The 27,429-nt window shown below is 34.5% G+C and overlaps 2 protein-coding genes across 4 annotated transcripts; one reads left to right on the forward strand and one right to left on the reverse strand.

Moving 5' to 3' along the window:
* capt (adenylyl cyclase-associated protein 1) lies at window positions 1–26,928 on the forward strand. Of its 2 annotated transcripts, none has more exons than XM_013321268.1 (9): window positions 1–176; window positions 9,682–9,986; window positions 13,566–13,651; window positions 14,164–14,546; window positions 15,869–16,018; window positions 16,923–17,113; window positions 20,991–21,197; window positions 25,271–25,414; window positions 25,605–26,928. In XM_013321268.1, the coding sequence occupies exons 2-9, from the start codon at window positions 9,954–9,956 to the stop codon at window positions 25,692–25,694; spliced, it is 1,284 nt and encodes a 427-aa protein (XP_013176722.1). In that variant the 5' UTR covers window positions 1–176; window positions 9,682–9,953; the 3' UTR covers window positions 25,695–26,928. The 2 variants fall into 2 exon arrangements, with proteins under 2 accessions (XP_013176722.1, XP_013176721.1); XM_013321267.1 differs by lacking the exon at window positions 1–176 and adding an exon at window positions 8,516–8,724.
* Window positions 22,470–24,964, reverse strand: LOC106124525 (uncharacterized). 2 transcript variants are annotated; one of them, XM_013321270.1, is made up of 6 exons: window positions 24,554–24,964; window positions 24,226–24,351; window positions 23,818–24,028; window positions 23,329–23,627; window positions 23,025–23,246; window positions 22,470–22,803 (listed from the first exon to the last, which is right to left on the reverse strand). In XM_013321270.1, exons 1-6 carry the CDS (start codon window positions 24,779–24,781, stop codon window positions 22,570–22,572), a joined length of 1,320 nt encoding a protein of 439 aa, XP_013176724.1. In that variant the 5' UTR covers window positions 24,782–24,964; the 3' UTR covers window positions 22,470–22,569. The 2 variants fall into 2 exon arrangements, with proteins under 2 accessions (XP_013176724.1, XP_013176723.1); XM_013321269.1 differs by having other exon boundaries at window positions 22,471–22,806; window positions 24,554–24,959.
* Window positions 26,929–27,429: the final 501 nt, after the last annotated feature.

Genomic DNA, 27,429 nt, shown 5'->3' on the forward strand with positions numbered 1-27,429 from the left:
GGTGCCGATCTCTGAATCACGGAGTCACCAGTCGACCGTCGCGTACCGTAGTGTTGGCCGGCGCCCGCGCACGCCCGCACGCATATATTCTACTTGTCAGTGTTTTCAACTGTGCAGTGTCCAAACATTGTGTTTACTGTGCAATTTCATATCCCTATTTCCTGTTCTGCGAACTGGTAAGTTGACTTTGTATGTGTAATATGCTATTTTAAAAGTTGACCTTCCGTTCTCGGAGCTTATTCCCGAAACGGAGACGTACATAGGAGCGTTTCGTTTCATAAGTTCTTCCACAACTATTTTTAGATACGATCTAACGTTCTAAATCTAGTTATTATCTCATCCCTTTGAATATTTGTAATAGGTTTGTGATTTTTTTATTTATAAACACGATAACTGTCATGATGTAATATGGGCAACGAAGCGTACGCCGGATGCAACAATGATGTCGTTCGGTCGCGCCTGATCGAAAAGTTAAATGATTGTGCATGATAAATAAAATACACATCGCACATTCAATGGTCAACGTCATGAAATTACCTTCAAATCACAGACAATAAAAACAGTAGAAACAGAATAAATTTGTCTCATCGTAAATATAATAGGAGAAAAGAGATATCAGTGGACGCCGTAAACATTTAACAATGTCGAGTTATCATCAATACATTATTACAATAGTTTTTTCTCAATGGATTTAAATCCTGTCTATTTTTTCGTGATGACTGAGATTCTAAGCCATTGTCTATTATATAACAATAGGGTGTACGAGGAAATATTCCGTTCTGTGTATACGTGTTTATAATTTTTGGTAACGATTGTTTGTGCATCGAGTAGGACGATGACGGTATATTACGTTATCATTATTGTATTCTAATGTGGCATTAACAATTTTAATTTATTTGTTTACTTCATAAATACTTATTCAATTAGTGTACATATAAAGATGTCATGAAGGGACTGAGACGTTATCGCAGAATGTAATTTGAATATTACTGTTTAAATATATTACGATTACAGTATGTATAATATAATTCTTCTAAGCAGATGTCAAAAATTTATGCTACAGAAAAATAATGTTAAAGTTCTTATGTATATATACTTTAGTTGAGTCGCTAACCTTATATTAAAACAGTTTTACGACACGACTGTTGAAACTTGAGCTCATTTAGTATTATTAAAACAAAACAAGCAACGTTAAATTCAAATACACGTAAAAATAACTTTATTCGCATGAATATCAACGGAGCAATTATAAAACTCGTAACTAAATGTGAAGTGGATAATAATTCTTATACCTTTACGAGAGTTGCTGTACATTCTAGAGGACTCACTATGAACTTATATCATAGATAATAGAATTATCGTAGTAGTTTTAGACATTATTAATTAAAATCTTTTGGCACGAATGGCGTTTACAAAGTCAAGTGTCAGAATGATTAGGGAGGGGGCTTAAACGTCGACATTTTAGTAAGGCTAGTGTTGCGCCAGTATAACGGCACAGTGTCGGATTTTCTTCCTGACAGTAGGAAAAACCCGTACAAAAATCTATTGTATCCTAATGTTTTTGTAATAACTATAATTTTTGTAAGAAACATGATTTTTCTTCTACACGTTTAATAAATGTATCGATTAAAAATCGATGTTATTATTCGAGCTTGTATCATTTATATAGTGGTTTAAATTATTTCGGTAGCAACGGGAAACCAAATACAGTAATCGTAATCGATTCGTTGAGCAGATTCAAAGGCAGTAAAATAAAACAAGCGCTGTTTCAGACATCGTTTGATATTTTTTGTTGAGAGATAAACACATGTGGTATCCTTCGTCTGTACGTTAACCTTTCCTTATAAAAAGTAAGTACAATCTTAGCACATGTTTTGTGAGCATTTATACAATACAAGTTCTGCGAATGTTCTCTGTGAAAATCATTGTCTTGTTTGTTTTATGCCAGATATTTACGATTGCTTTTAATTCTACACCATTATGTTTCAGACGATTTGAATAAAAGATCCCTTTCTTTTCATACTTTCTTTATGAAATCTTTATTGGCGTTAAGGTTTAGTTTTGAAAATCGGTATTACTTACCTTAATTGCTCATTTTTATTTCAAGATGTATTAGTTGCATGTTACCGATTGTAGTTATTCCTTGTAAGTCGACTAGATAGGCTAGTTTGTAAATGATGACTATTTCTATAGCCAAGTAGAGTTTGCGAGCATCAAAGCGTTCCGGTTTTGAAGCGCAGTGTACTAATAAAATTACAAGTTATTCGAGTAGAGATTATACATCTACTGTGTCCAATGAATTTATATCTTCAATATGGTGGAAAGATATTATAGTAGAAATGTCTAGGTAATATTTTGATATCGTGCTGACATTTGTGTTATTTTTTAAAAATACTGGTGTGTATGTTTAGTAAGTAGTTTTGTTTTAGATTATGTTATGGTGCTTAAAACTGACTCGTAGTTTTTGACATATAAAAGTGTTAAATACTTAATTACAAATTACCAAAAATAATGTAAAAATACGTGATAAAAAGAAGAAAATAACTTAAGAAACAACAATTATGAGTTACAAAAAGTAGGACTCTTAAATTATATTTAAATAATTTTGTCTGTGTACAAACTAGAATTCGAGAAATACAAGAAATATTAGATGGAGTTCCATACTAGAATACACACAAATCAAGTATGAAACTATGGTAGCACTTTATTTGCAGACGCTCGCCGGTGCAATTTGCTTAGCAAATTTTGCGGATCACGTAATGAATATTTCATTTTCAATATCAAAATGGAACGCCAGTACTTCTCTTGATAAATATAACGAAGGTTCGAATTTTGTTAGTGAATTGTGTCGCCCCGACCTGGCTGGCAGAATTCCCATTTCTTAAATAACATACATAAAACACAGAGCTGGAGAGCAATGTTATAAAGTATCTTTTTATAGCTTTAAGGTAGCTTTATAGACATGCTATGGAATATCACTTTTTATTTTACATCCGTCCACCGTAATATCTACTTAGGTACTTGATAGTTTCGTACTAATGTTCAGATCAAAATGTTGTATCATAGTCAAAATTTCGCTGATATTTCCCTAAGCTATATCGTAGTTTTTACCTATCTAACATCTCTCTTATCTTGTAATTATTTTGTTACTAGCTGTCGCTCACGACTCCGTCCGCGTGGATTATAAAAAAACGTAGTAGCCTGTGTGTTCTTCCAGACTATGTTTTACATGTATGTCAAAATATCAGCGAGATTCATGCAGTTCCGGAGATACCTTCAAACAAACATCCATCCATCTAAACATTCGCATTTATAATAGTAAGATTGGACTGTTCAATCGTATAATTTACAAAACAAAATTAAATAATCTCAATATACCATAAAGCGATATTATTTTAATTTGGAAGGACATAAAACTATGTAACTGTTATTTATTAGTAACGACTATTAAATTTCCCTTACCTTTGCGGTATGTAGTAAACTTGTGTACTCTACAACATTCTTGGAAAAGGGTCGTTAAAATTGTACGAGTCTCTCGTTTAGCTGAAGGGTATGAAATGTAGAGCAAGTTAAGAGGCCTATCTTGCTAGGTTCCATTCGTCTTGAATAATAAGTGTGATTTTCGGTATGGGTAAAATTTGTAAAATTTTTCAAGTAACTTAACTGCATTATGTCTTGCATTAACGAAAGTTTTTTTTAAACCGGTCGCCTTTGAGCTTTATATGGATGGAGAGTTAAACAGGTCAAGCGTGACTAATATTGCTAGTCAACGCTATTCGTCGGTAATCATACATTGTAAAAGAAATTATAAAGTTTGGAATAACATATGGTTTCATGTGATGTATCAGAGTATGCGTACTATTTCGAAACCGACTGAAAATTTAACGTATTGGAATTTCTATAATATTGAATCCAGTGTGATGAGAAAGTAATATTAAATTCATAATTATTCATCCATAAGTGATATTAAATTCTTAAAATATTGCATTTTTGAATAAAATAAATTGAATCATAACACTAAAAATATTTAAGATATACTTAATATTAGAGTGCTAGTACTCTATATAAAAATGTTATAGAATTTCCTGTTAACGGTTTTTGAGTCTTACTAAATTAAATGTACTAAGTATTATATGGAATATATTTTTAAGATTCAATCATCAATTTAATTAAGACAGGTTTAATACGGAATTGGTTTGGAATCTTCGGAGTAATTAAACATTCCTTTACTTAATTACGCTTACATTTTTTAGGGAACGTTACCTAGGAATATTATAAAAAAATATTTTCGCTTAACAAATTTATCGAACTCTGGAATAGTTGTATAAATTTATTTTGTGGTAACTGGAAAAATCATAATCACATCTGGAAATGTTTGGATGGATGGATGTTTGTTTGAAGGTATCTTCAGAAAGGCTCCATGGATCTCGATGAAATTTGGCATAGATGTAGAGCATAGTTTGGAACAACACATAGGCTACTAAATATGTTTTTTTTTTAATTCCGGGCGGACGAAGTCGCGGGCGACAGTCAGTATGTTATAAAGATGATACCAGATGACGTTTGACGCATATTTTGCTGACTATAGTGCGAAAAATATACATTAGAGTTTTAGACTTTCACGTACAACAGATGTCTACAATTTCCACTTGTCTCTGACCCAGTAATGCATGCGGTATAAGATCGGAGAAAGGTTCTGTGTCAAGGACTAGTGTGAGTGCACTCCAACACTCGAATAAATTGCAAATGGAAGTGAATGTAATATTTTTGCGGAAAAGTTTGATACGACGGCTTTAGCAGACTGCTACATATATAATTTACTAGCTGTCGCCCGTGACTTTGTCCTGGTGAGATTAAAAAGGTGAGATAATAGCCGAATCTCAAACTTACTGAATATGCATATAAAAATATAAAAAAAAAAATCGGTCAAGCCGTTTCAGAGGCGTATGGTAACTAACATTGTGATACGAGAGTTTTATATATAAGAAGATTACCTTTATACCCATTTCATTTTATAACTTTGAAAGATTACGAAATTATTATAATTTAGCCCAGACGTACGTACGGTAACGAATTTCGTTGAAACTCAATTATGTATTTTAGTTTTCAGATTTCAGATAGAAATACTCGTGGTAATAAACAATTAATACATATTGTAAATTGGCAAGAATATGATATTTGAAAAATTCTATTAAAGTCCATCTTATCGTAGGTACATTTTCCGTCAAGAGTCAATTTCCTCATAACAAAGACTTCCCGATGCTCGCTTCCTTCGCAACACTTCAATAAAGCCTTCGATTTCTCTTTCTGTCTACAATTCCTGTTACCGATTCTTAAATACAAGCTTCGCGCTTTGTATTCTCCCATTCCCAAGCTTAGTTAAAAAGTTGGCAATTTTAACTTCCATGCGGTCACTCGATCTATTATTTCCTTGAGAGCTTTTATACAGTGAAGAGTGGACAAGGCCTTTCTATTTTCTAGTTGCGTAGAATTGCGAATCTTTATTATACACAATTTAATTGTATAACGAATAAATTACTGTAATTTTTATACATAACACAAGCTGTTGCCCGTGACTCCGTCTGCGGGGATATATAAAAAAAACTTAATTAGTATAGCACACCCATCCATCCATCCACATCAAAACCATCTAAACATTCGCATTTATAATGTTAGTAAGTTAAATAAAAAGCAACTCTTCAAATCATAAATTCGAAAAAAAATTAATAAATAATATCCTATGTCCGTCTCCTGGCTCTAAGCTACCTCCTCACCAATTTTCAGCCATATCGGTAAAGCCGTTCTTGAGTTATACATAGTGTAACTAAGACGACTTTTTTTACATATATAGATTTTTGGTTACGGTAAATATGTTAAATAAATAACTTCTGATTGGAATTCCGCGAACAAAATTAGGATACGGCTTATCCTACGAAACGTTACTGTCCAATGTCAATGTCAAACGTCAGCAACAAATAATATTTAATTATTATACAATTTATATTCACTTGATAAACCTTAGTAGGCATTTTATTTATAAAAAGCAATGACGAAAACCTTGGCTTTATTTCCACGGTAGACGTTCGAATTTTCAGAGTAATTAACCGCAGGCGGGCAGGTTTACAGTAAGCTTAGCTCAAATAGCTTGCGGTTTCTCCTCAGTGCCGTCTTTCATATCTTGTAAATTGTATTTACCGTTATTTTGTAATTATATATCAACGTGCGTCTTGTATCACCAGTGTATAGTTATTTATAAGTTCATGTGTTAGATAAAAAACAGCGTTCTTTATGCAGTTGTAAAATATCTACAAGATTTATATTATCTTGCAGGATGTTGAGCTCTGGCTTATGATTGTATAGGAAGTGATCAATTCAGATTATAATGTCTTGCAGTAGAGAAAATCAGCACTCGTTACTATTGTTCACAAAACACCTACACATAATGTAGAGAAGAGAACAGATGTGTGTGTGTGTGTGTGTGTGTGTGTCAAAGTAATAAAACTAAAAGTAAAGTTTATTTCTATTTGATTTGATTTGATTAGAAAAGTGAAGTAGTCTATAATATGCCCGTGTGCATCACCTACCTTACCATCAAACACCTATTAAAGTCGGTCCAGCAGCTCTGGAGATTATGCGAAACAAAGGCGGCCAGGATGACAGACAGGGGTTAAAAAATTTAAAAATTGGTTTTTCGTATTCAAGAAAGCAAATACAACATGTGTACATTATATACAGACACTCCAATTTTATTAATATCTATAGATAAGTAGTCTATGTTAAATAGTAAGTTATAATCTCTGCCTATCCCTCTATGTATTGTTGATAAGTTTATCCACCGCTCTGATAGCTAATCCACTTTAAAACTCTCTCGGTGTACTATATAACACCGAGAGAGGTTTCATAAACTCGCTTTAGTAACTTAAAATACGATGCCAAATTATAGGAACGCTGAAATTTTCCTTGTCCGTTCAAATTAATTTATTTTTGGATACCTAAAATGTAATGAACAAAACGCTATATAAAATATTCTGCAGCTGCTGTCGAGTAGACGGACTAACAATACCCGTGTTCATGCTTTTAACATATTTCAAGTTTTATTTGTTACAACTGATAACTACTTATGCTTTTCACCGTTCAAGTGGTTTTTGTTGTTTGCATTGAAATTATAATCAGATGTTACTGTTGAGCTGTGGAGTTGAAGACATCTTTTCTTTTTATAAAACCAAATGTTAACTGTAAAAGTGTTATTTTAAAATGTAATATGTAATCAAATAATATTTATACAATACGTTTCTAGTAGAATAGCGAGTTTTGTTAAAAAAAAGTAAACATTCAAATATTGCATACTAGCTATCGCCTGCGACTTCGCCCGTGCTAAATTAAAAAATCATTAGTAGACTATATCTCCTTCCAGGATACGTTCTACATCTATGTCAAATTTCAGTAAGATCCCTGCAGCCGTTCTGGAGATACCTTCTGACAAACATCTAAATTTTAACAATCACTCTTACCAGGGCTGTACTCGTTTATTTTTATAACGATTGGTATTGTACATGCATGTAGAGGTATGGAGTGTTTAATTTTATCGTTAATGTGTCATTGACACGTCTGTTGATAATTGTACCGGAAAGGCGCCGTAACTTTACTCCGCTATTTTAAATTAGTTGTTATATTTTCAGTTCGTTTAGTGCCTTACTTGGTGTACCATCAAATTTGTATTTTATTTTGTTTTCTTTAAGATGTAGTGTTATTAAAAATAGGTAGTACTTGTACCTTAGCTAGTGGTAATCATCAGGTCAATCTACGGAGTTGTAATGATAAAAGTTTTTATATTATGGCGGTCAAACATATTACTGTTTATTTTTATTACGTAAATGTTCGCAAAGCTCCTAAGGTCTTACACTAATTCTGTTTTACGCGCGGATTTCACTTCTTACTTTTAATTTGAACAAATTGTTTTCTTTTATGACTGTACAAGATTTTTTACTAAGTTTCGTTCGTAGATGAGTTTATGTTTTAGTATTTACAGCATTTATTCTTCTTAGTAACTAATGTAAGGATGGTTAGGCGATGATAACCACTTAAGTGGAAAATTTAAGGTAGGAATCGAACCTTAAAATAAAAAGGACAGAAGGTCTATCACTTATATTTGCGATATACAGTTTCATAACGTCTTCGTCAAAATATATCAAAATTGGTTTGAAAGTACTTTACATATCTATTGCATATTTTGTCGATTGTCGTTATTTTCTCGCAAATTTTTGTGCTAGGCTCTGTAATCCGAATTACCTCATACTAATCGTTATGTTACGAAGTTGTGTAATCGTAATAATATGTATTGTTGTTTGAAATTTTGTCACGTTACGTAGAAAATGATGTAATTGTTATTTTTGAGAAGTCGCAATGAATAGGTGCACGTAATGTATACATTTTATCATTGTATTATTAGGTTTAGTCAGTTTATCGTATTCATATCTCTGATGATAGCGCACGTCCTATCAGTACGACTGTTTAATAAAATTTTAACATTTGTCAGTCTGTTTCTGTCGTGATCGTGTGCGTTTGAACTGAATATAAATTATTGTGCCTTTTAAGTAATGGCCGATAATGATCGTATACCAAATATGAGAAATATTATAAAGATGTTTGAAGGACGGACAACTGTCGAGGATGTTTGCACTGAGGAATCGGCAACGGATACCGAAATATCCGAAAGGGCAAATGGTAAGATGCGAATTTGTACACAATTTTTTTAATTTAGAGTCTGTGCAATTGCGGTGGAAAGTGATAAATTCAAATTATTAATGACAAAAGAAGTAAATGTGTGTACAAAACGTCAAAGTCCAGATCGGACGATATTCTGTGCCTCTTTTTTTAATTTGACATATTTATTAAAATCTTATTATTTTTCTTGGAAATTATGTATGTATTTCTAAGCTATGGTTACATAGAAAATATATTTACGGTGGCTGAAATTTACTCTTTGTATTGTAAAGAGCGCGTTTCGCACGAATAACGCGCGTTTACTCAAGCATCGTAAATACTTCACATGTTAAATTCCAAAGATGAAATATTTACAACGATCCAATAGAAAATTATACGTGTAGAGAATGAGCTATTTTTTGTATTAATTTTCTGCACTTAGTTTATTAATGAATCGTACCGATGATATTAAATATTAATGCATGGACATTGAGAATGGTACGCTATTTTTTGTGCGCGTAAAGCAATTAAATAGGAATGAGAGTTAAAGAAAATCTATATATATAAAAATCAATTCCTGTTCGTTAGTTTCGCTAAAACTCGAAAACCACTCACCGGATTTATCTTATCGTGGTCTTGAAATGTTCGTGGAGGTCTAGGGAAGGTTTAAAAGGTGAGAAAAATTTGAATAATTGCCGGGAAACCCTTTAGGAACCATTTTTTAATTCCGCGCGGACGGATTCGCGGAAGATAGCTAGTACTATATAAAAGTATTCAGTGTGATAGGTTACCGGACTTTGTTGCACCACATTCGAGAATAATTAAAAATATTTTATCCTTAAAATATACAAAAAACCAAAAGAGACTTACCAGAACTTACTACGGGCAAATCTCTATCTACTGAAATTGTAAATATTTTAAACCTATCTGCTTTAATACAGTTACATACAGTTGATTACATATGCTCTATTGTTGTAGGCAGTGAAGGTGAGCAGATAGTTGGAGGCAGCAACCCAGCGGCCGACTTTGAGGCTCTTATTGAGCGTTTGGAGCGTGTGACTACACGGCTCGAGCGGCTCCCCGTGCTACGAGCTCGCCCACTCACACCTCCTCAGTCTCCGGCACTTCAACCGTCGGCACCTGAGTCGCCTATCCCACAGTCGACGCCACCTCAGTTCCCAGAACCCCAGGCATCAGCACCAACACCGCCACAAGAAGTAGAGCTCCCAGAGACGCCAGCGGTAGACAGCATGAGTGTCATCGGGTATCAAGATTTGATGCAGGTAAGAACTAAAAAAAAATACGTAGTAAGACAACAGCTTCATATTTTTAAATAAAAAATATGAAGCTGTTGAAATATTTTAAATAAAACATATGGCCAGAAATTTTAATGAATTTCCAAGATGTTCGCCGTTGTACACTTTGTTAGCGTTAGGTCGAGCAATACGCTGCCGCTACCTTCCTCTCTCATTCTTATTAAGTGCTTTTATTACGTGGGAAGTAAGAAATAAAATTTGTAACGAGCACTCGTCCCGGCTTTATTAATGAAAATAATTTTATAAAATATTTTCTAAAGCTGAAAAATTGTTTGAAGGTTTTCTATGGAAAATATTTTATAACATAACAATATTAATATCGAAAAATATTGGAAAACAGCTCTCGAGAAGTTTCTGTGTTGGTATATTTTATTTCATAATTGTATTTAGACACGACATTATTGAAGTCTGTTAGTTTTTTTGTTCTTACCGGAATATCAACGTAGAAATTAATATTATTTCTAAGTTTTGCGTGCTTATTTTGTGTTTTATTTTTTTTTCCATCCTAGATTCACAAGTTCACTTTTAATTTTGTCAACGAAGGTTAACTTGACGTGTTCCGAGTTTAATACGCAGAGTCGAAATTCGCTTAAATTAATTACCGAGGCAAGAACAATATTTACCTTATCTGTTTGCCTGCCTAATCAAAAGTTGTTGCGCCCAACTTTCTTCATTACCTACCTTAATAAGATGCGATCGTAAAGGCAAAATTAAGAATAAATTTGTACTGAAATTTCAACGGTTTCTCGACGTATAAATTTTACTTTTCGAATTATTAGAGCAAAAAAGCTAAATGTGCAATTTTTTACTCTTTTCTAGTTACGTTCTTACCTAAAATTTTGATCTCGCTTTGACCTATTTTATGAAAAATATTTAGGTGTTTATTATAAAAAGTTTACTTTCGTGGAAATATGATTTGAGTTTATGTTGAAAATCTTGTATTTTCAAGAGAAAAAGCATTTCTGTTAGCTTAACTTAAAGGTACTGTAAACTACGAGTGTTATGCCTAATGGATTGAGATAAGGATTATGGCATGTAGATAAAGTTCGCGTAGGTAAATGTTGTTAACCGTTGTTGTTTCGTGTGGTTATCAAAGTTAAACACACTCTCAATGTAAAGTTAATTGATGTATTGATCATAGTTGTGTATGTTGCATTAAAATTTAATAACTTTTGCTTAGTCGTTGGATCAAAGGATGGAAACTTAGCCGGTAACGTCTAAATTTAATGTTTTAGTATTCGTAAAAGAGCGTCGGTGGCTCAGGGGTCAAGGACTTGACTTGCAATCTGCAGATCCTGGTTTCGAATCCCGCCATGTACCAATGTGTTTTTCGATTTCCGATTTTCATATGTACATTGATCCGAAGTTCTTAGTGAAGGAAATCATCGTGATGCAACCTGCACATATCTAAGAAGAAATTCAAAGATATCTGTGAAGTCAACCAACCCGCACTTGGCCAGCGTGGTTGACTATGGCCTAATCACCCATAACTTAGGGTAGGCTCCGAGCCCCTCGGTGGCGATGTATAGTGAACTGATGATGGTGAAAAGAAACAAGAATTCTATTTACAGAGGCGAATCACCTCTACCTTAAAAAAAAGCGAGACTGTATTAATAAGTACTTTATCGGCAATTTATATTCAGCTTAATAATGAAGACCTAAACAAACAGTCTTACAGTAATTCGGAAATAAATTTTCTGTGACTATAATTACATACAAAAATGTGCGATTATTAAAATGAATGGGCCCTGATAATAAAGTTCGTGTTGTTATTCTTTTGTGGGCGGATGTACTGCCTTGTTGCATGATAAACGACACACAAAGGGCCCATCTACTCCGTGCGAGAGAACTAAATAATATATTTATCCCTGATAATATTTTTACTTTAAGCATTTTGTATTGTAAATTAAAAAGTAGCTGGTTTTAAATTTTTAAAACACTAACGAATAAAACGTTTATTTCTATAGAAAAATAAACATTTAAATGAATTCGATGAAAGAAGCTAATCGTGAAATGATTGGACTTGGTTTGGATTGAAATAAAATTTGTATTTTCGTAATTGTAATATAAAAAGAGGTTTGCTTTAACAATGAGCACGAAATGCCTTAAAAAGGCTTTATTTATCTTATGACAGATAAACCTTTTGTCCCTTTGACCTTTTAAGTAAGGACGAATGAATAATACAACCTTTTTAATATTAACTTGGGAAGGATAACAATTTATTGTGCAGGAATTTTTCGGTGCGATTATTTTATTACTATTTTTTAATGACAAATGACATTCTTCATCATCATCAGCTCACTATATGTCCCCACTAAGGGCCACGGAACCAACCCTAAGCTAGGCCACAGTTAAACATCCTGGCCCAGTGCGGGTTGGTTGACTTCACATATAGCTTTGAATCCAGATATGTCCAGGTTGCATTCCGATGTTTTCTTTCACCGTAAAAACGTCTAATAAATATAAATAAACACATCACATTCAGATAACAAAATTAAGTAACATATTTGAATACATAGGTATGCGTTTTATTGTATTATGTGTCTTCATTGATTAGGCATGTGATGAGGTAATTGAAGTCTATGATTTTAGTATGAGACAAAGTGTAATGTTATTTAATTATCCATGGACTTGAAAGAATTAATTTTCGTTTCAATTGTTTTATTGTTTTGCCACTTGGCCTTTGCGGAAGAAAATATTTGTTTTCAAATGAACTATACTTAGACAGCCAATATCATCAACGTGCCCTTATTCTTACGGAGGGTCGGCATAGTATGTACTACTCCATACATCTGTATCAGCCGTCATATCTGAATCCACCCCCTTCTTACGTAAATCCTCTTTCACTGAATCCATCCATAATTTTTTTGGTCTTCAGACAGATACTCAGACAACTAACATATCAATAAATGTAATGAGAAATAAAATAACGTTTTATTTATATTGATACCACTTTCGAAGTGGTAATAAAAATAACTTACATCTCATATTGTTATAAAAAGGTTATTCGTTGCAATTGGATCATTTGATTGTACCGAAAACAAACTCGTAACTCGAACGTAATTCATTTACAGCGCCGAACTAGCGTCACGAGTCGTCCAATAAAAGTAGATTAATAGTACTAACAAATCAACAGTCCTTGTTACATTTATTGACGGGACACAAAAGACCAGAAAGAAAATAGTACGATCATGAAAGTTTATGTTTAACTTGTGTCAATTGTAAATAAAGTTTTAAAACATAATAGACTTCCAATTGGTCTACTATAAGGATGGATTGATGGATGGATGTATGTTTGTTTGAAGGTATCTGCAGAACGACTGAACGGATCTCGATGAAATTTATCATAGATGAAGAACATAGTCTGGAAGAACAACTAGGCTACTAATTAAGTTTTTTTTTTATATTAACGCGGTCGGAGTCGCAGGCGATCACTAGTGTAAATGTAATCGCTTATCTTGACTATTAAAAGGTATCATCACTTTTCCTTTTTGAGGGAGTTTTTAAGTGGAATTTAAGCGTTAAAGATTTTTATTTTGTTGCCAGGGCCCTTTGCGGACGTATTTGGAGCTGTCTCAGCAGATCGGCGGCGATGTGGCCACTCACGCTAACCTTGTCAACGAGGCTTTCCAGTAAGTATCGCACAAGTGCCCTAAACCACTTACACCACAGACAATACCATTTTGATTTTATCGATGAAAATCAAGGGTACGCTTGTGATGGTTAATTTTGTCGTGAATAGATTATTTAACTGGTCTCCTTCATATGTATGAATACCATAGTATTTCGTACTTCTCGTAGTGTATTGTCCATGTTTATTAATCCGCAAACTTTGTTACATGAACATTACATATTGAAATAGTTGTCTATAGAGTCTGCGGTTCAATGGTTCTCTTTGTATATCTGACTCTGCAAATAAAGTTCGATTCCCTTTGATAAATTCCAATATATCTGTACAATGCATCATTGAATATTGTGTTCGCTTAATTGCAAGATTCTTAAGTTTATATTCTGGCTCAAAGGATCGAAAAATGATAGCGATTTTGGTAACTTCATAATGTTAGCAATTCAGCTTAGTTAAGTTATTCCATTTTTTCAATTTTGTTTTATAGGCCTTTTTTGTGATTTTTTTTATTTGATATAGAGCGCAGCTTCGCTACATTCAACTTGCTCAATCACGAAGCAAACCATCGCAAGCTGAGGAAGTTCAGCTATTAGCGCCGACCAGCGAAAAGATATCTGCTATCCAGCAGTTCCGAGAGAAGAATAGAGTTTCTTCTTTCTTCAACCATCTATCGGCGATATCTGAGAGCATCCCAGCTCTGGGCTGGGTGGCAGTGTCCCCAACTCCCGCTCCTTACGTCAAAGAGATGAACGACGCCGGTCAGTTCTACACGAACCGAGTTCTCAAGGAGTGGAAGGAGAAGGACAAGAGACACGTGGAGTGGTGCCGCGCTTGGGTGCAGCTTCTCTCCGATCTTCAGGCCTACGTCAAGCAGCAGCACACCACCGGACTTGTCTGGTCTGGTAAGTGATTTTTAATAATGACGTAACGATCCAATTACGTTCAATTTGAAATAATCTTTGAAATCGTGTAATATTTTTAATTTACTTCAACAAAGAAGTGATAAATCAATAGTCTAGCGTTTACTTTTAACATTTATGATGTACTAATTAGGAAGGGAATCAGACCGTTGCAAAGTCAAATAGCAAAAGAATGGTGAAGCCAATTAGGGTGCAGGCGCCTGCCAGGCCTGGAGTCGGTGACCTGATTGCTTGCTAGACCATTACTACATTACTTTTAGACTTATATTATAGTGAATTACTGAATAATAGAATAATGTATAATATTATATTAAAATGTTATCAATTAAGATAACAAAAATATAACTGTTTTAAATACAATTGCAAAAGGCAATGTAGAATATCACAAACAACATATAAAATCGTAAAATAATAACGGTAAAACAAAGAGCAAATAATTACCTGTTCGGAAACAGTTAACACTTATACTCTTGTGTAAATCAAACTGAATAAAAAACCATTTAAATATTCCTTTTAATTATTGGTAAATTATTTTAATATATTAAAGTAAACGCTTTTTAACATTCATTCAGTCTTTGTTTAATATTCTGTGTCACGCAAATCGATATCCGATTCGCAATTAATATAATTGAGTTCGCGACAAGCATTTTAATTTTACTCCAAATGTATTCGATTTTATTACATGGGGGACGTAAAAATTGTCCAAAATATATTTTACTTGATTTCCCTCGACGTCGTCGGATCGCAATCTCGCTTGCTCCCGCACTTTACCATCCATTGTTTTCTTTCCGTGTTCTAGTTTTGTTTTATCCTCCCTTCTTTGTCTCGGTAGAACTATAGTTACAAATGTGGGCGTTACGTAATCCTTTTTTCAACCGAAATAGGGCAAAGGATGGACGATGTTCAATCTCACAATCGAGTTTTGTTTTCTTAAGAAAATTGAATTAGATAACTTACTCTTGACGCAATAAAGTTGCCTGTTGTATATTATTAAAAATATTAATATTATTTCCACTTCTCGTTTTTACATACAATTTATATTTTGGCCAAAGTTAGACCATATTATTCGGGCATTAAGGAATTAGGTTTATTCACTACGAATAAATGATTTGTCTTTTTAATTCCACTGTTTGTCTAAGATGAATTAAAAGGTTTTTACTTAAGCTCACCAAGCCGGAAGTTCTAAGATTAACTAACCACAAAAGTTCAATCGGGCGCTTCGACTCGGACTTTTCGATGACTATTGGTGCTTACATTGCGGTGCAGGCGATCTCTTGTATTATGTCGAGGTGTTACATGTGCAGGCACTGGCGCCGGCGCTCCGCCCCCGCCCCCGCCCGGCGGCCTGCCCCCGCCGCCGCCCATGCTGCCCGAGGCGGACTTTGCCAACCTCAGCGTCGACGACCGCAGCGCCCTCTTCGCTGAGATCAACCAAGGCGAAGGCATCACCAGCAGTAAGTTTTAATTTTATTAACGAATTTGTCTTCGCTGAATTAAAAAAAAAAACCTATTTTCGCTAGTAAATATATCCCATGTTACTCAGTGATACTGTAGTTTTCGAATGCCAAAAGAATTTTTGAACTCAATGCAGTAGTTTTTGATTTTATTCGTTACGTACAAAAATACTAATTGGCCCACTTTTTAATAGTAGCGTTGATTTCAAAAGTTAAAGTTGGATAGGTAGATAGGTTTTAGCTGCTTTCAAGGATTCTTTTTATAAACCTTAATGGATTTTAGTGGAATATTTAAAAAAGTTCTAATCTGATATTCTAATATTACGTTAGCTTTATAATTTTAAAGTCACACTGTTAATATCATTTCAATCCTTCGTTAGACAGTCTAGTTGGTCGGTACTCAAAGAATGTAAACGAAAATCGTTTGATGCATTTCAATGGATGGTATAAAATATACTGCATTATTAAATCACAGTTTATTCTATTTATAGTTGTGTAAGTGGAGGTTAACGTGTAGATATAACGGTGTTTCAGCCAAAATCCAGCCGCGACAACCGTTAGCTAAATCGTCGCTATAAAGTTGCATTGCAACCACAGTTCCTTCGTTATATGTTGTCAATAAATCTCAACATTTCTCGTATATATGTGAAATGTGATAGTTCGTTTTTTAATCATAAAATTAATGGCATTTTGAACTTTACTGTCAGCTTTCTAAATCATAATTTATTCGCTGCTAAGTGCTGCATTTCATTAGATAAGTTCTTTTCGACTAAAGTAAAGATAAGAATAAACCCAATTATTTTCAATTTCTTTTTGTTAAGCTCAATTGTTAAGATCTATGCAGGGGCATGAAAATGTAATTGATGAAAGGCATTATTCGTGATTGTTTTCTTTGTATTGTTAGACCTGCGCAAGGTGACAGCGGACATGCAGACACACAAGAACCCGACGCTGCGCCAGGGTCCGGCGCCCTTCAAGGCGGCGCACTCCGCTCCCGCCCCCGCCCCCGCTCCCGCCAAACCTCTGCCTCAACCTGGCGCAGGAAAGCTCGACAAGCCGCCTGTCTTCATGCGCGACGGCAAGAAGTGGCTTATTGTAAGTATAACTCATTTCAAATATCTTAGCGGCTCAAAGTCATGTGAGCGCTATGCTGAGCCATCCCCTCATCCTGCTACTTCCCAACATATTGTATTCTGCGCAGCGACTCGCGAGATGTTAACAGCCTTCGACATTTCCGAAAATATTTATACACTTTACTACCATTTTACACTTTCACTGGAGCTAGGACTGTGGCACAGACTAGAAGTGTTAATTCAACCGAACGAAGGTAGACGAAAGACTAGGCATTTTTCTTGCATTTGTCTGTTCTTCTTAAATGAGAGTTGGCAGTACATCAACAACTTACAGTTTACGGTAGCTGTCAACATTTAACATGAAATTATTTCCTCAATATTAAAATGGGCAAATAAAAATAATATTGATTTCAAAATCTTTTTGGATCATGTTTTTCTGAAGAGTAAGTTTATTATATAGAGTATGAAGCCAGTGATAAATTATAGTCTACGTGAACCTTTTACTCTCGACCTTATACAAAAGTTCGTACAACGCACTATAGAAATAAAAGGTCTTTTGTTGAAGATAATTTTCTTTCAATAGGATTTTTTCTATTATATGTTTGAGAAATTTGCAATAAGACAAGAAAACATAGGCTGTGATGAAGATATTTACGTAAATATAAGAAACTTTTCAAATGTATAAGACAAAGAAATGCCAATTATTCTCTCGTTCTTTTTTCACTCCTCTTTGTTATGATATTAATATTATTTTATAGATGTTCTATTTCAATATTTTTATCATTTCCCGAAATATGAGCTTGTGTTCACAAAAGCAGCGGCTTCGGCATACAAACGGCACTCGATGGCAATTTAATTTGCCAATACCGTTATTGAAACGCTCACTACTGCGAGTGGCCTTTCAGGAAACCTTTCTGAATTATTAAACGAATAACAAACGTGGTTTACTAACCACAAAGCAATAACAAATCGCAAACAAACGACTAATTCAAAGCTCTGGTTTCAATAATGGAAAATCTAATCTTACTCTTATTAATATTATAATATAAAAGCAAATGTTTGGATGGATGGATAGATCCATCCATCATCGTTTGGTTTAAGGTATCTCCAAAGAAGGTGGCTGCATGAATCTCGCTAAAATTAAGCATAGATGTAGAACATAGGCTGCCAATTAAGTTTATTTTATTCCGTGCGGAAAGAGTTGCGGGTGACAGCTAATCGTGAATAGAAGTGTCATGGTTTTTCTTTTAATTTGTAGCTTCTAATTTTTAAAACTATCCTGAACTGCGTCCTTTCTATTTGATAACTTTAATAGTTCTCAAATTTTATGGGTCATTCTGTGTGTCTTTTGCCCACTGTGGATTATGTTTACGATATAATACGATGTTTCCTTAACAAAAGGGAGTATAGCTTGTACTTCGCGCTAATGCCATCCATTCCCTCTGATACCCGTACCCGCATAAAGTTTAATGAAGGTTGCTTAGCTGTTGCGGTACATTGTAAATAAAACTTTCACAATATAAGGGTCAAGTCTACTTCATTTGCATTTAAAGATTTAAATAAAGTGACATGAAATATAGTCGTAATATTAAGGTTAGTAAATATTTGTGCGTGCTAATATTATAAATGCGTATGTTTAGGTGGATGGATGTTTGTTACAAGGTATCTGCAGAACGGCTCAACTAATGTCGGTGAAATTCGGCATAGATGTAGACCATAGTCGAGAAGGATACATAGGCTACTAATTAAGTTTTTTTTTAATTCCACGCGAACGGAGTCGCAGGCGACAGCTAGTCAAGTATACAATGAATAAAGTCTATACGCAAAATGTCAATTCTGTTTAACTTTCTCATAAGATGAATTTGGCAACTTTGAAAATGTTTTATTAATAATTTTGCTTCAATCTACATTTCCCTATAATTATTGTTATTTAAGAAGCGCTTCGAAATTTATGTTTGTTAGGGACTTTATAAACTTTTCAAAGTTATAAGAGTACGATGTATAAAGGAGACATGTTTCTAACTTGTCGACAAAGTCCTTAGATTGTTTGCTGTTATAAAGTTACTTTTGTATGTGTGTACTAGTTTACATAAGACTTTGTCCACAGTTCGTGGTTAGAAAAAACAAGAACAATTAATAATGTAAGCTGGTACGTAATCACGATTCTTTAGTAATACACATCATATTGATTGGTGTAAAACGAATTCTATGTTTGAATATCACTGTATTCTGGGATATGATTTTACTATTCAAACCAAATTGCACACAGCACATGTAATCGATTTTTTTACAGCTTTTGACTATATATTCTCGATTGAGTGTTAAAAAATTAGGTTCCGATTCATGGAATAGCAATTTTATAATGCAGATTTTATTAGAACTTTGCTAATATTATTAATTATTGGAATCACACTATCATTCTTATATTATAAATGCCATTGTTTGTTTGGTTGGATGGATGTTTGTTTGAAGATATCTTCAGAATGGCTGCACGGATCTCGTTAACATTTGGCACAGATGTAGAACATAATCTGGTAGAACACAGGCTACTAATTATGTTTTTTTTTAATTCCGCGCGGACAAAGTCACTGGTGACAGCTAGTATTTCATAATTAAATACACAAAGAGTAAACAGTTGAAATAAGAGATAACAAGCATTAACTCCCTGGTCTCTTCTATATCTGAGATGTATTTAATTGGAACACGACTCTTTTGCTTTGAACGTAAAAGCTATAATTATACAACTTATTAAAGTCTACTAAAGTCTAAAAGACAAGTAAGAAATAAGTTAAACACAGAGAATAACTGATAAAGAATATGCTAAGTGGCAATTAAGCACAAACTGCTCTTTGAAATATAGCGTACTTATTAAAAAGAAACTAAAAAAGTTAGCTGAAACGTTTTATTTTTTAATTAAACGATAATTTACGAATTTTAAAACCATACTAAAGTTAATGTGACGTTTTTTTATACCAATACATTGGCTTCCGGGCCATTGATTTATAGTTTAGTATTATGGGATTACTTTACGAGGACAATATAAAGAGTCGTGATCCTTTCCCAAAGGATATACGTGTTACCTGCAATTTTATTTGCTTTAGTATTTGTTTTTATATTTGGATCGACCTAGTTTCGTATTGATTTTTAGTTTTTCACCTTTTGTCAACAATATTTCTACGTTAACTTATCCATAAATGATATTAGCAACTGCGTTAAAACTGATAAAAAATCCGAATCGTTTTAAACCTTGATTTTAGTCCTTACTACAGCATTTGATGCAATTTTAATTTGGAAAGTCAATAGAAACTGAGGCGCGGCAAACGCAACACAGAGTATTCATGACGTTTCAATTATTTACGACGTGGTACCGACGTTAATTAACCTCAATTAACACGATGCCACAGACATCCCTAATTCATTTGATTTGATTGCAACCGAGTTCAGTTCCATTGAAATAAAAACATTTCTCTTGCCCAGTCGCATTGAAGGACACTTCCAGTCTTTCTATGGTGGCAACAGGGTAGGTTAATAGAGTATTCAACCCATCTTAGTTACTGCGGACCAATAGTGTTATAATCCCAGCTACTAACCTAAATCACAGTAGTAGACTTTGACGGTGTATTCTAGTATATATAACAGCTTACTCCATAGAGACTAAACTGTTAGCAAAGCTTTTTTTTTCAATTTCCCTACAATGTTGTTCTTAATCTCATTGACTGTATCAGTAAACAATTTTATGTAGATCATAAAGGCCACATTAAATGTAGTTAAGTCTTTTACCCATACTCATAACCTTTTATAGACGATGTTATTTGGTTATTTATGTGCCATCTACTTATAGCTTTCTATTTATCTCCCTATTCAAATGATCTATTATTAATTAAGACGTTTGTTACCAGGAATATCAAAAGGGCAACTCCAACTTGGTGGTGGAAAACGCTGATATGAACAATGTGGTATACATGTACCGCTGCCGCGACTCTGCGCTCACCGTGCGCGGCAAGATCAACGGAGTCGTACTCGACTCCTGCACCAAGTGTGCTGTCGTCTTCGACAACCTCGTCTCCAGCGTTGAGTTCGTCAACTGCCAGTCTGTTCAGATGCAGGTCAGTACAATGTGCATATAAATCCTTCTATAGGTCCTTCGCATCTCTTAGCAATAAAGAGAAAGAAGAAAGAAAAATTAACATAAGATCGCATACATTTATTGTAATTTTACACTCATGGATATTTGCAACACTAGAAGGCGTACAAGGATTTATTATCTGTTTTCCGTTGGACCGATCGACCTACTGATTTATCGGCTAAATGGGTCGATCGGTCCAAAAAGAAACACCCGATTTATTTATTCATACGGTGGAAATTTTTATAGATTAGGTCCACCCTTCGTCTTTGGTCATATCTATGGGACTACAATATTATTATAAGAACCCTTATGTGATAGTAACGTAAAGAAACATGATAATTTTAAATTTTCATAATTCCACGATGTAATTTTAGGGCGAGTCGCCTACTCATACTACGGTTGTCAAATCACTAGGGTCTACAGTCACGTTCCATTTTATGACGAGCTTAATTATCATTTAAAACTAATTAACTACACCTAATGAAATATTATTTATGAAATTACAAAAGCAATATGATTTGCATTAAATTAAATTTAAATAATTAATTGTATGCTGTTAATCGGATAAATTTAATTAATGGTAATTAATTAATTTTACATTTCCCGATCCAAAATGCGACAGCTTTTGAAAATATGTAATTTGCTGTCAGAGCTATCCACTAAAGTTCTTCTTCTTCTAGCTCTACAGCCCTTTGTGGGCCTTGGCTTGGTCTAGCAACTTTTTCCACCTCGGTCTATCTCTGGCCACGGACTTCCAGTTTGCTATGCCATCCACTAAAGTACACAATAAAATAAAAAAAAATAATAGTCTTTCCGAATAATCTTTGGTCCTTGCAGCTGTGAATGTAATTAAAACCACATTTTTGCATGTTTGCAATAATATTTTAGTAAGTTTGTTAAAAATATATCTTCTATCAAGTGTAGTTAGATGTACGCGGCGCCGCTATGAAGCTTAAACGTGTTTGAGATTGTGTTGGTTCACTTAGATTATGTTTGTATTGGGATATTTTAAAGCGCTGCATAAAGACGTGCAAAGAATATTGAGCGCTTTGTGCTATACGGCGCTCACGCGAGCTGCGTCACCGTTATTGCGTCATATATTTTATAACACAATATCCTGTAGCCATCGAAGAAAATGTTCTTCTTTTCTGGAATGGCTGTTATTTATCATCATTTTAGCATCCCTCAGACTATCGAATTACATTTTGAACAGTCGTTTCGCTTTTTACTAACTAAATGCTACTACAATTGAAAATTACATTAATAAATAATTGTTTTTATTCAAAGATACAAATACAGTATCAAAATGCTTACTATTTGAGAGTAAAATACATAACAATAATGGAGCAAGGTCACATGGAAGCCATGTCGTTGCAGTCCCAGTCGTCGCCCGCCTCGCTCTTCACCTCCTGTATAGCGAGCTGGCTGCTGGTCTCCTCCGTCACCACGAACAGGTTGTTTGCGAGTCGCGGCCGACCCCACTCGCATTCGAGCCCTGTCTGTAGCCCCGACTGCAGCCCCGTCTGCAGCGCCACCTCCCCCTCGCCCGGCTCGTAGTACTCGCGAGACATGTCCATGTCCGCTGACTCCTGGCACACGTTGATACCAATCAATACTTAAAACTATCATACTATGGTTATAGGTTTATTCGTCTCGGTTTCTATGATTTACGATCGATCTAAGGTCATCATAGGAAGTTGTCCGTTGGATTAAATATTCATAATGACGCACTAGTTATGCGAATGAAAGTATATAAATAATAGGTCTATAAGAAGGATAGGAATAGTCTTAAATAGTACAATTTTACCTGAAAGCAATAGGGTGAGTTGCGAAAGGCGTTCGGATACCAGCTGATGTCGCTGTCTGTGTCGGAGGAATCGCGCAGCGGCGGTTTGCTAAAGTCTCCCATCGCCTCCTGTGATGCGAGCTCCATGTGGTTCGTATCTATGTCCACTATCGCCAGTTTGCTGTTGATCACCATGTTCAACGTCTTTTGCCAGTCTTCTAGTAATTTCTTTATGTCTTCCATCTGAAAAGAACATGTTTATGTGTAATGCCATTGAGATATTTATCAAAATAGTAAAATTTTAACGTATTAAATCATTTCAAACCTTTCTTTTTAAGAGCGCTTGCTTCGATGCTCTTCTGAGTCTTTTTTGTTTGATAAAATGCCTAAGATATGATACTTTGTAGACGTTGGTCACTTTGACTATTTTGACTTGACATTCCTTCTGACTCTCACTGGCAGATGAATAAATGCTTGCCTCGGGGCTGGAGGGCTCAGCCGGTACATACTCCCCGTACTCTCCATATTCCCCGTACTCCCCGTACGTGTTCTCCGCTTCCACTTCCGACAACTTTGTACGTTCGATCTTTAAATCTTTCATTAATTCTATTAGAATTTTTTGTTCTGAAACGTAAAGCACAATTAGTAACAGTATATGTAGAAGTAATAATCTGGAATAATTTGTATAGCCTTTAGCTTTTTCCAGTTTGCCTACAACTTATTCTGAGGTTGTTGTGTTTCAAATCAAGTTTTCGCTGTTATTATTTCACGGGTTACGCTTTTATGGTCTAAGAACGTTGTAACTGTAATGTACCTTGTTCGGGGTTGTTCTGCGCGTGTTGTGCATCAATGTCTGCTGCGAGTGCATTGGATTCGGCGGCGCGGCGCAGGTCATCATCGTCTGCAAGCGCTTGACGCACGCGAGCGCGTACTCCGCGCAACCGCTGCAGCCCTCGCCGTAGCTCCTCTGACCTCTCTTTGTGTTCTGCCTCGCGTACACTTAACTTTGTTGTTGCTACCTTCACCTATACAACAGACATCTATCGCTTATTAAATAATAGACTATATCGTATGCTACACATGTGAAAAAAGGAAATTTGTACACAGCTTTTCGGATGAATTTAGAGATGATCTGATCAGATTATGTTTATAAATAGATGTACATTTAATTATAAACATTTGTCACAGTTTCTACGGATTTAGATGGATTTTCTAGTATTACCTGTAGTTGAATGTCTTCAAACTCTTGTTGCTTTCGTTGTAGATGCTCTCTTTTCGATAGATAATAATTCTTCATATATCTATACATAAACAACGATGTCGGTACATATTTGAAAATAAAAATAACCTGCAATTATAAAATGCATTTCTGTATTTACTCACCCATTTATTGTTTAAAAGATTAATTTAAAAACTTACGGTATTTTGAATAAAGTAGTAAATATCGAATATTTATATAAATTCGTGCAGCCAGGGAACGAGAATTTAAAGCACTTACAAGAATAAAAAACCTAGAGATATTTGTTATGTGTATAGGAAATGTATTTTACCACATTGACAAGAGTTAAGTTTGTGTAAAGAATATTAAGGGCGTTCATGCATTGCGTTCCGAACGTGCCGCCGTATTCATCTATGATGTTTTCCATGAACTTGACCGTCTCCCATAGCCAGAGAGCCTTTTCTTCGGCCTCCTCCGTCGAACTGTTATCCACCGTCAGTATGTTCTGCAAATAAAGCAACGCTAACACAACCGCTAACTTCACAAATAAAGCGAACATCTAAACTCAATAAAATTCACATGTTTGTACATAAATTTTCTCAGTATAAAATTTTTACAAAATGTCAAAGACTTTTGAATGACATTGTTGACAATGTCTCTTCTTTAAATGTTTCTTTTTTATTGCAGATTCGTTCGGTAAGATGATATAGATTTTTATCTATATATAAAAATGCGATCGTAATTTAATAGGCAGCATAACATAACCGCAGTTATGTTTGCTGAATTATTTGGGTCAACTTATTTTTATACATTTAAAAATTAATGAGTTAGTTGCGTGTCATTTTAATATTATTTTGTATTCTTCTTTTTGTAATTTCCGCGTATTAAACCAATTTAATTTAGCGTTTGTTAGCTTACTATGAATTTAATAGGGAAATTTGGTATAATTCGCACAATCCCATCAGTTTATCTTTAAGGATTCAGGGAGTTGAATGCACGTATTATTTTTTTTCATTCTTTTTGTAAGTTGTAATGTTTGTTGTTGCAGGTGTTGGGCAAGGTGCCGACGATCTCCATCGACAAGACTGACGGCTGCCAGATCTACCTGTCGCAGGACTCGCTCGACGTCGAGATCGTCAGCTCCAAGTCCTCGGAGATGAACGTTCTTGTGCCCAAAGCCAATGGCGATTACGTAAGTCTCACTTCCTTGTATCCTAAAACCCTTTTTCCACTAAAGCTCTTAAAGAATATAGGGTTTAAGATAGTTACCACCTGGCCAGTACTATTTCTTTAAGCCATGGATAGCCTCTTAATGAATTTTTTTACTAAGATATCAATATTTTAAATAATTTTAGGTTACATTAATTATGTTATGTTTTCAGACGGAGCATCCGATTCCGGAGCAGTTCAAGACGGTGCTGAACAAGCCGCCGACCGGGCTCACCACCACGCCCGTTGAGAACAAGGGCTAAGCCCCCCACCGGCTACGCCCCCGCAGGCTAAGCCCCCACACCGGGAACCAAGCTCCAACACCTAACATCGGATCATCATTACAACAGCACGGTCTACATTTAGATTCGTTTACATAACTCGATCCAAACCATCGTTTACAAACAACTTTACATCACTCAAATGTTTAATATCAAAAGATTGTAAACTTAACGTGAACTAAGATTACGCAAATTAAATATTATAAAATAGTACGTTATTTCATGTCCTTAATTAATAGATTTAGCGAAGCGTTTTCGATTGTTTTACTATAATGATTTCCTCTTTCATAGACAAATGCTGTAAGATTTAAATTAAAATGTACTGTTTAGTTATTTATATATTTATTCTATTCGCTATTTTATATCTATATTTTATTATTACAATGAAAAAATAGGACAATTTGCGTAATCTTAGATATTAGTATTTGACGTTGTTTGTATAAAAAGCACAAAATAACATAAACTGTATAGGATAAAGAAATAAGTTTCCGGATGTGTGAAACGATTTAGTCCTCAATATTAATTTGTTGCTCACTTCGCTCGATCATTAGCGTTTAAGATATAAATCTAAATAATGACGTAGACATAACTATCATTCAAGTATTTAATCGCCCTTCTATTTAATGTTCCTTCGTATTATTTCTATTTAAAAAAAATACAATTTTTAACTAACAGATACTGTAATGAAAACAAATAAACAAACACAATAAATTATAATGGAATTTGTCTAAACATGTTTGTTTGTGATTTAGCAATGTGAACACTGAAACATCGGCCTGTCTATAATGTTTTGTCTAGCAATGTGTCTAGTTCCGATGTGTTTGCGATACCGCTCGGTATGTTAAGGATAGCTTAAGAGTGTGACGTCACGAGTTTGAAACAAAACTCTTTGCATTTTGTAATTCTATATTATTGGCTGTAATAGAGTGAACTATAAACCCCGATTAACGTAACCGTATTTGGGCGTATTCTAGTTATAATTAATTTTCTATTTATAATAATATAATTGTCTCATTGTGATTGTGTATCCTTAAATTACTGAATCCGACTCTGTTTATTCATACAACTTGTAATCCATGTTTATGTCGAAGCTAATTAGTACGCTATCTTACATATAGTAATCAGTTTTCGTAACAATAATTTTTTTATTAATAACAACGTGACATTATTTATTACGCCATTCTTATTTGAAGTTTATATTTTTTAATTTATTTGTGGAGAGATTAAAATAATTTTTAAGATTTATGTTTTTTTTATTTCATATCCCAATCAACTTTAGTTATCTTACTAATATTATAAATGCGAATGTTTGACGAGCATCGGTGCCTCAGTGGTCAAGCAGTTGACTTGCAATCTACAGGTCCTGGGTTCAAATCCCGCTATGTACCAAGGTGTTTTTCGATTTCCGATTTACATATGTACATTTATCCGACGTTCTTACGTGATGCATCCTGCACATATCTGAGAATTCAAAAGATGAAGTCAACCAACCCGCACTTGGCCAGCGTGGTTGACTATGGCCTAATCACCCTTAATTAGGGTAGACTCCGAGCCCCTCGGTGGGGACGTATAGTGAGCTGATGATGAATGGTTAGATGTTTGTTTCAAGGTATTTCCAGAATAGCTGAACGGATCTCGATGTAATTTGTCGTTATACTTAACATAGTCAAGAACACGAAGGCTACAATTTTTTTAATTCCGCGCAGATGGAGTCGCG

This window comes from Papilio xuthus, unplaced genomic scaffold, assembly GCF_000836235.2.
Source record: "Papilio xuthus unplaced genomic scaffold, Pxut_1.1 DF825946.1, whole genome shotgun sequence".
In the NCBI taxonomy this organism is placed as follows: Eukaryota; Metazoa; Arthropoda; class Insecta; order Lepidoptera; family Papilionidae; genus Papilio; species Papilio xuthus.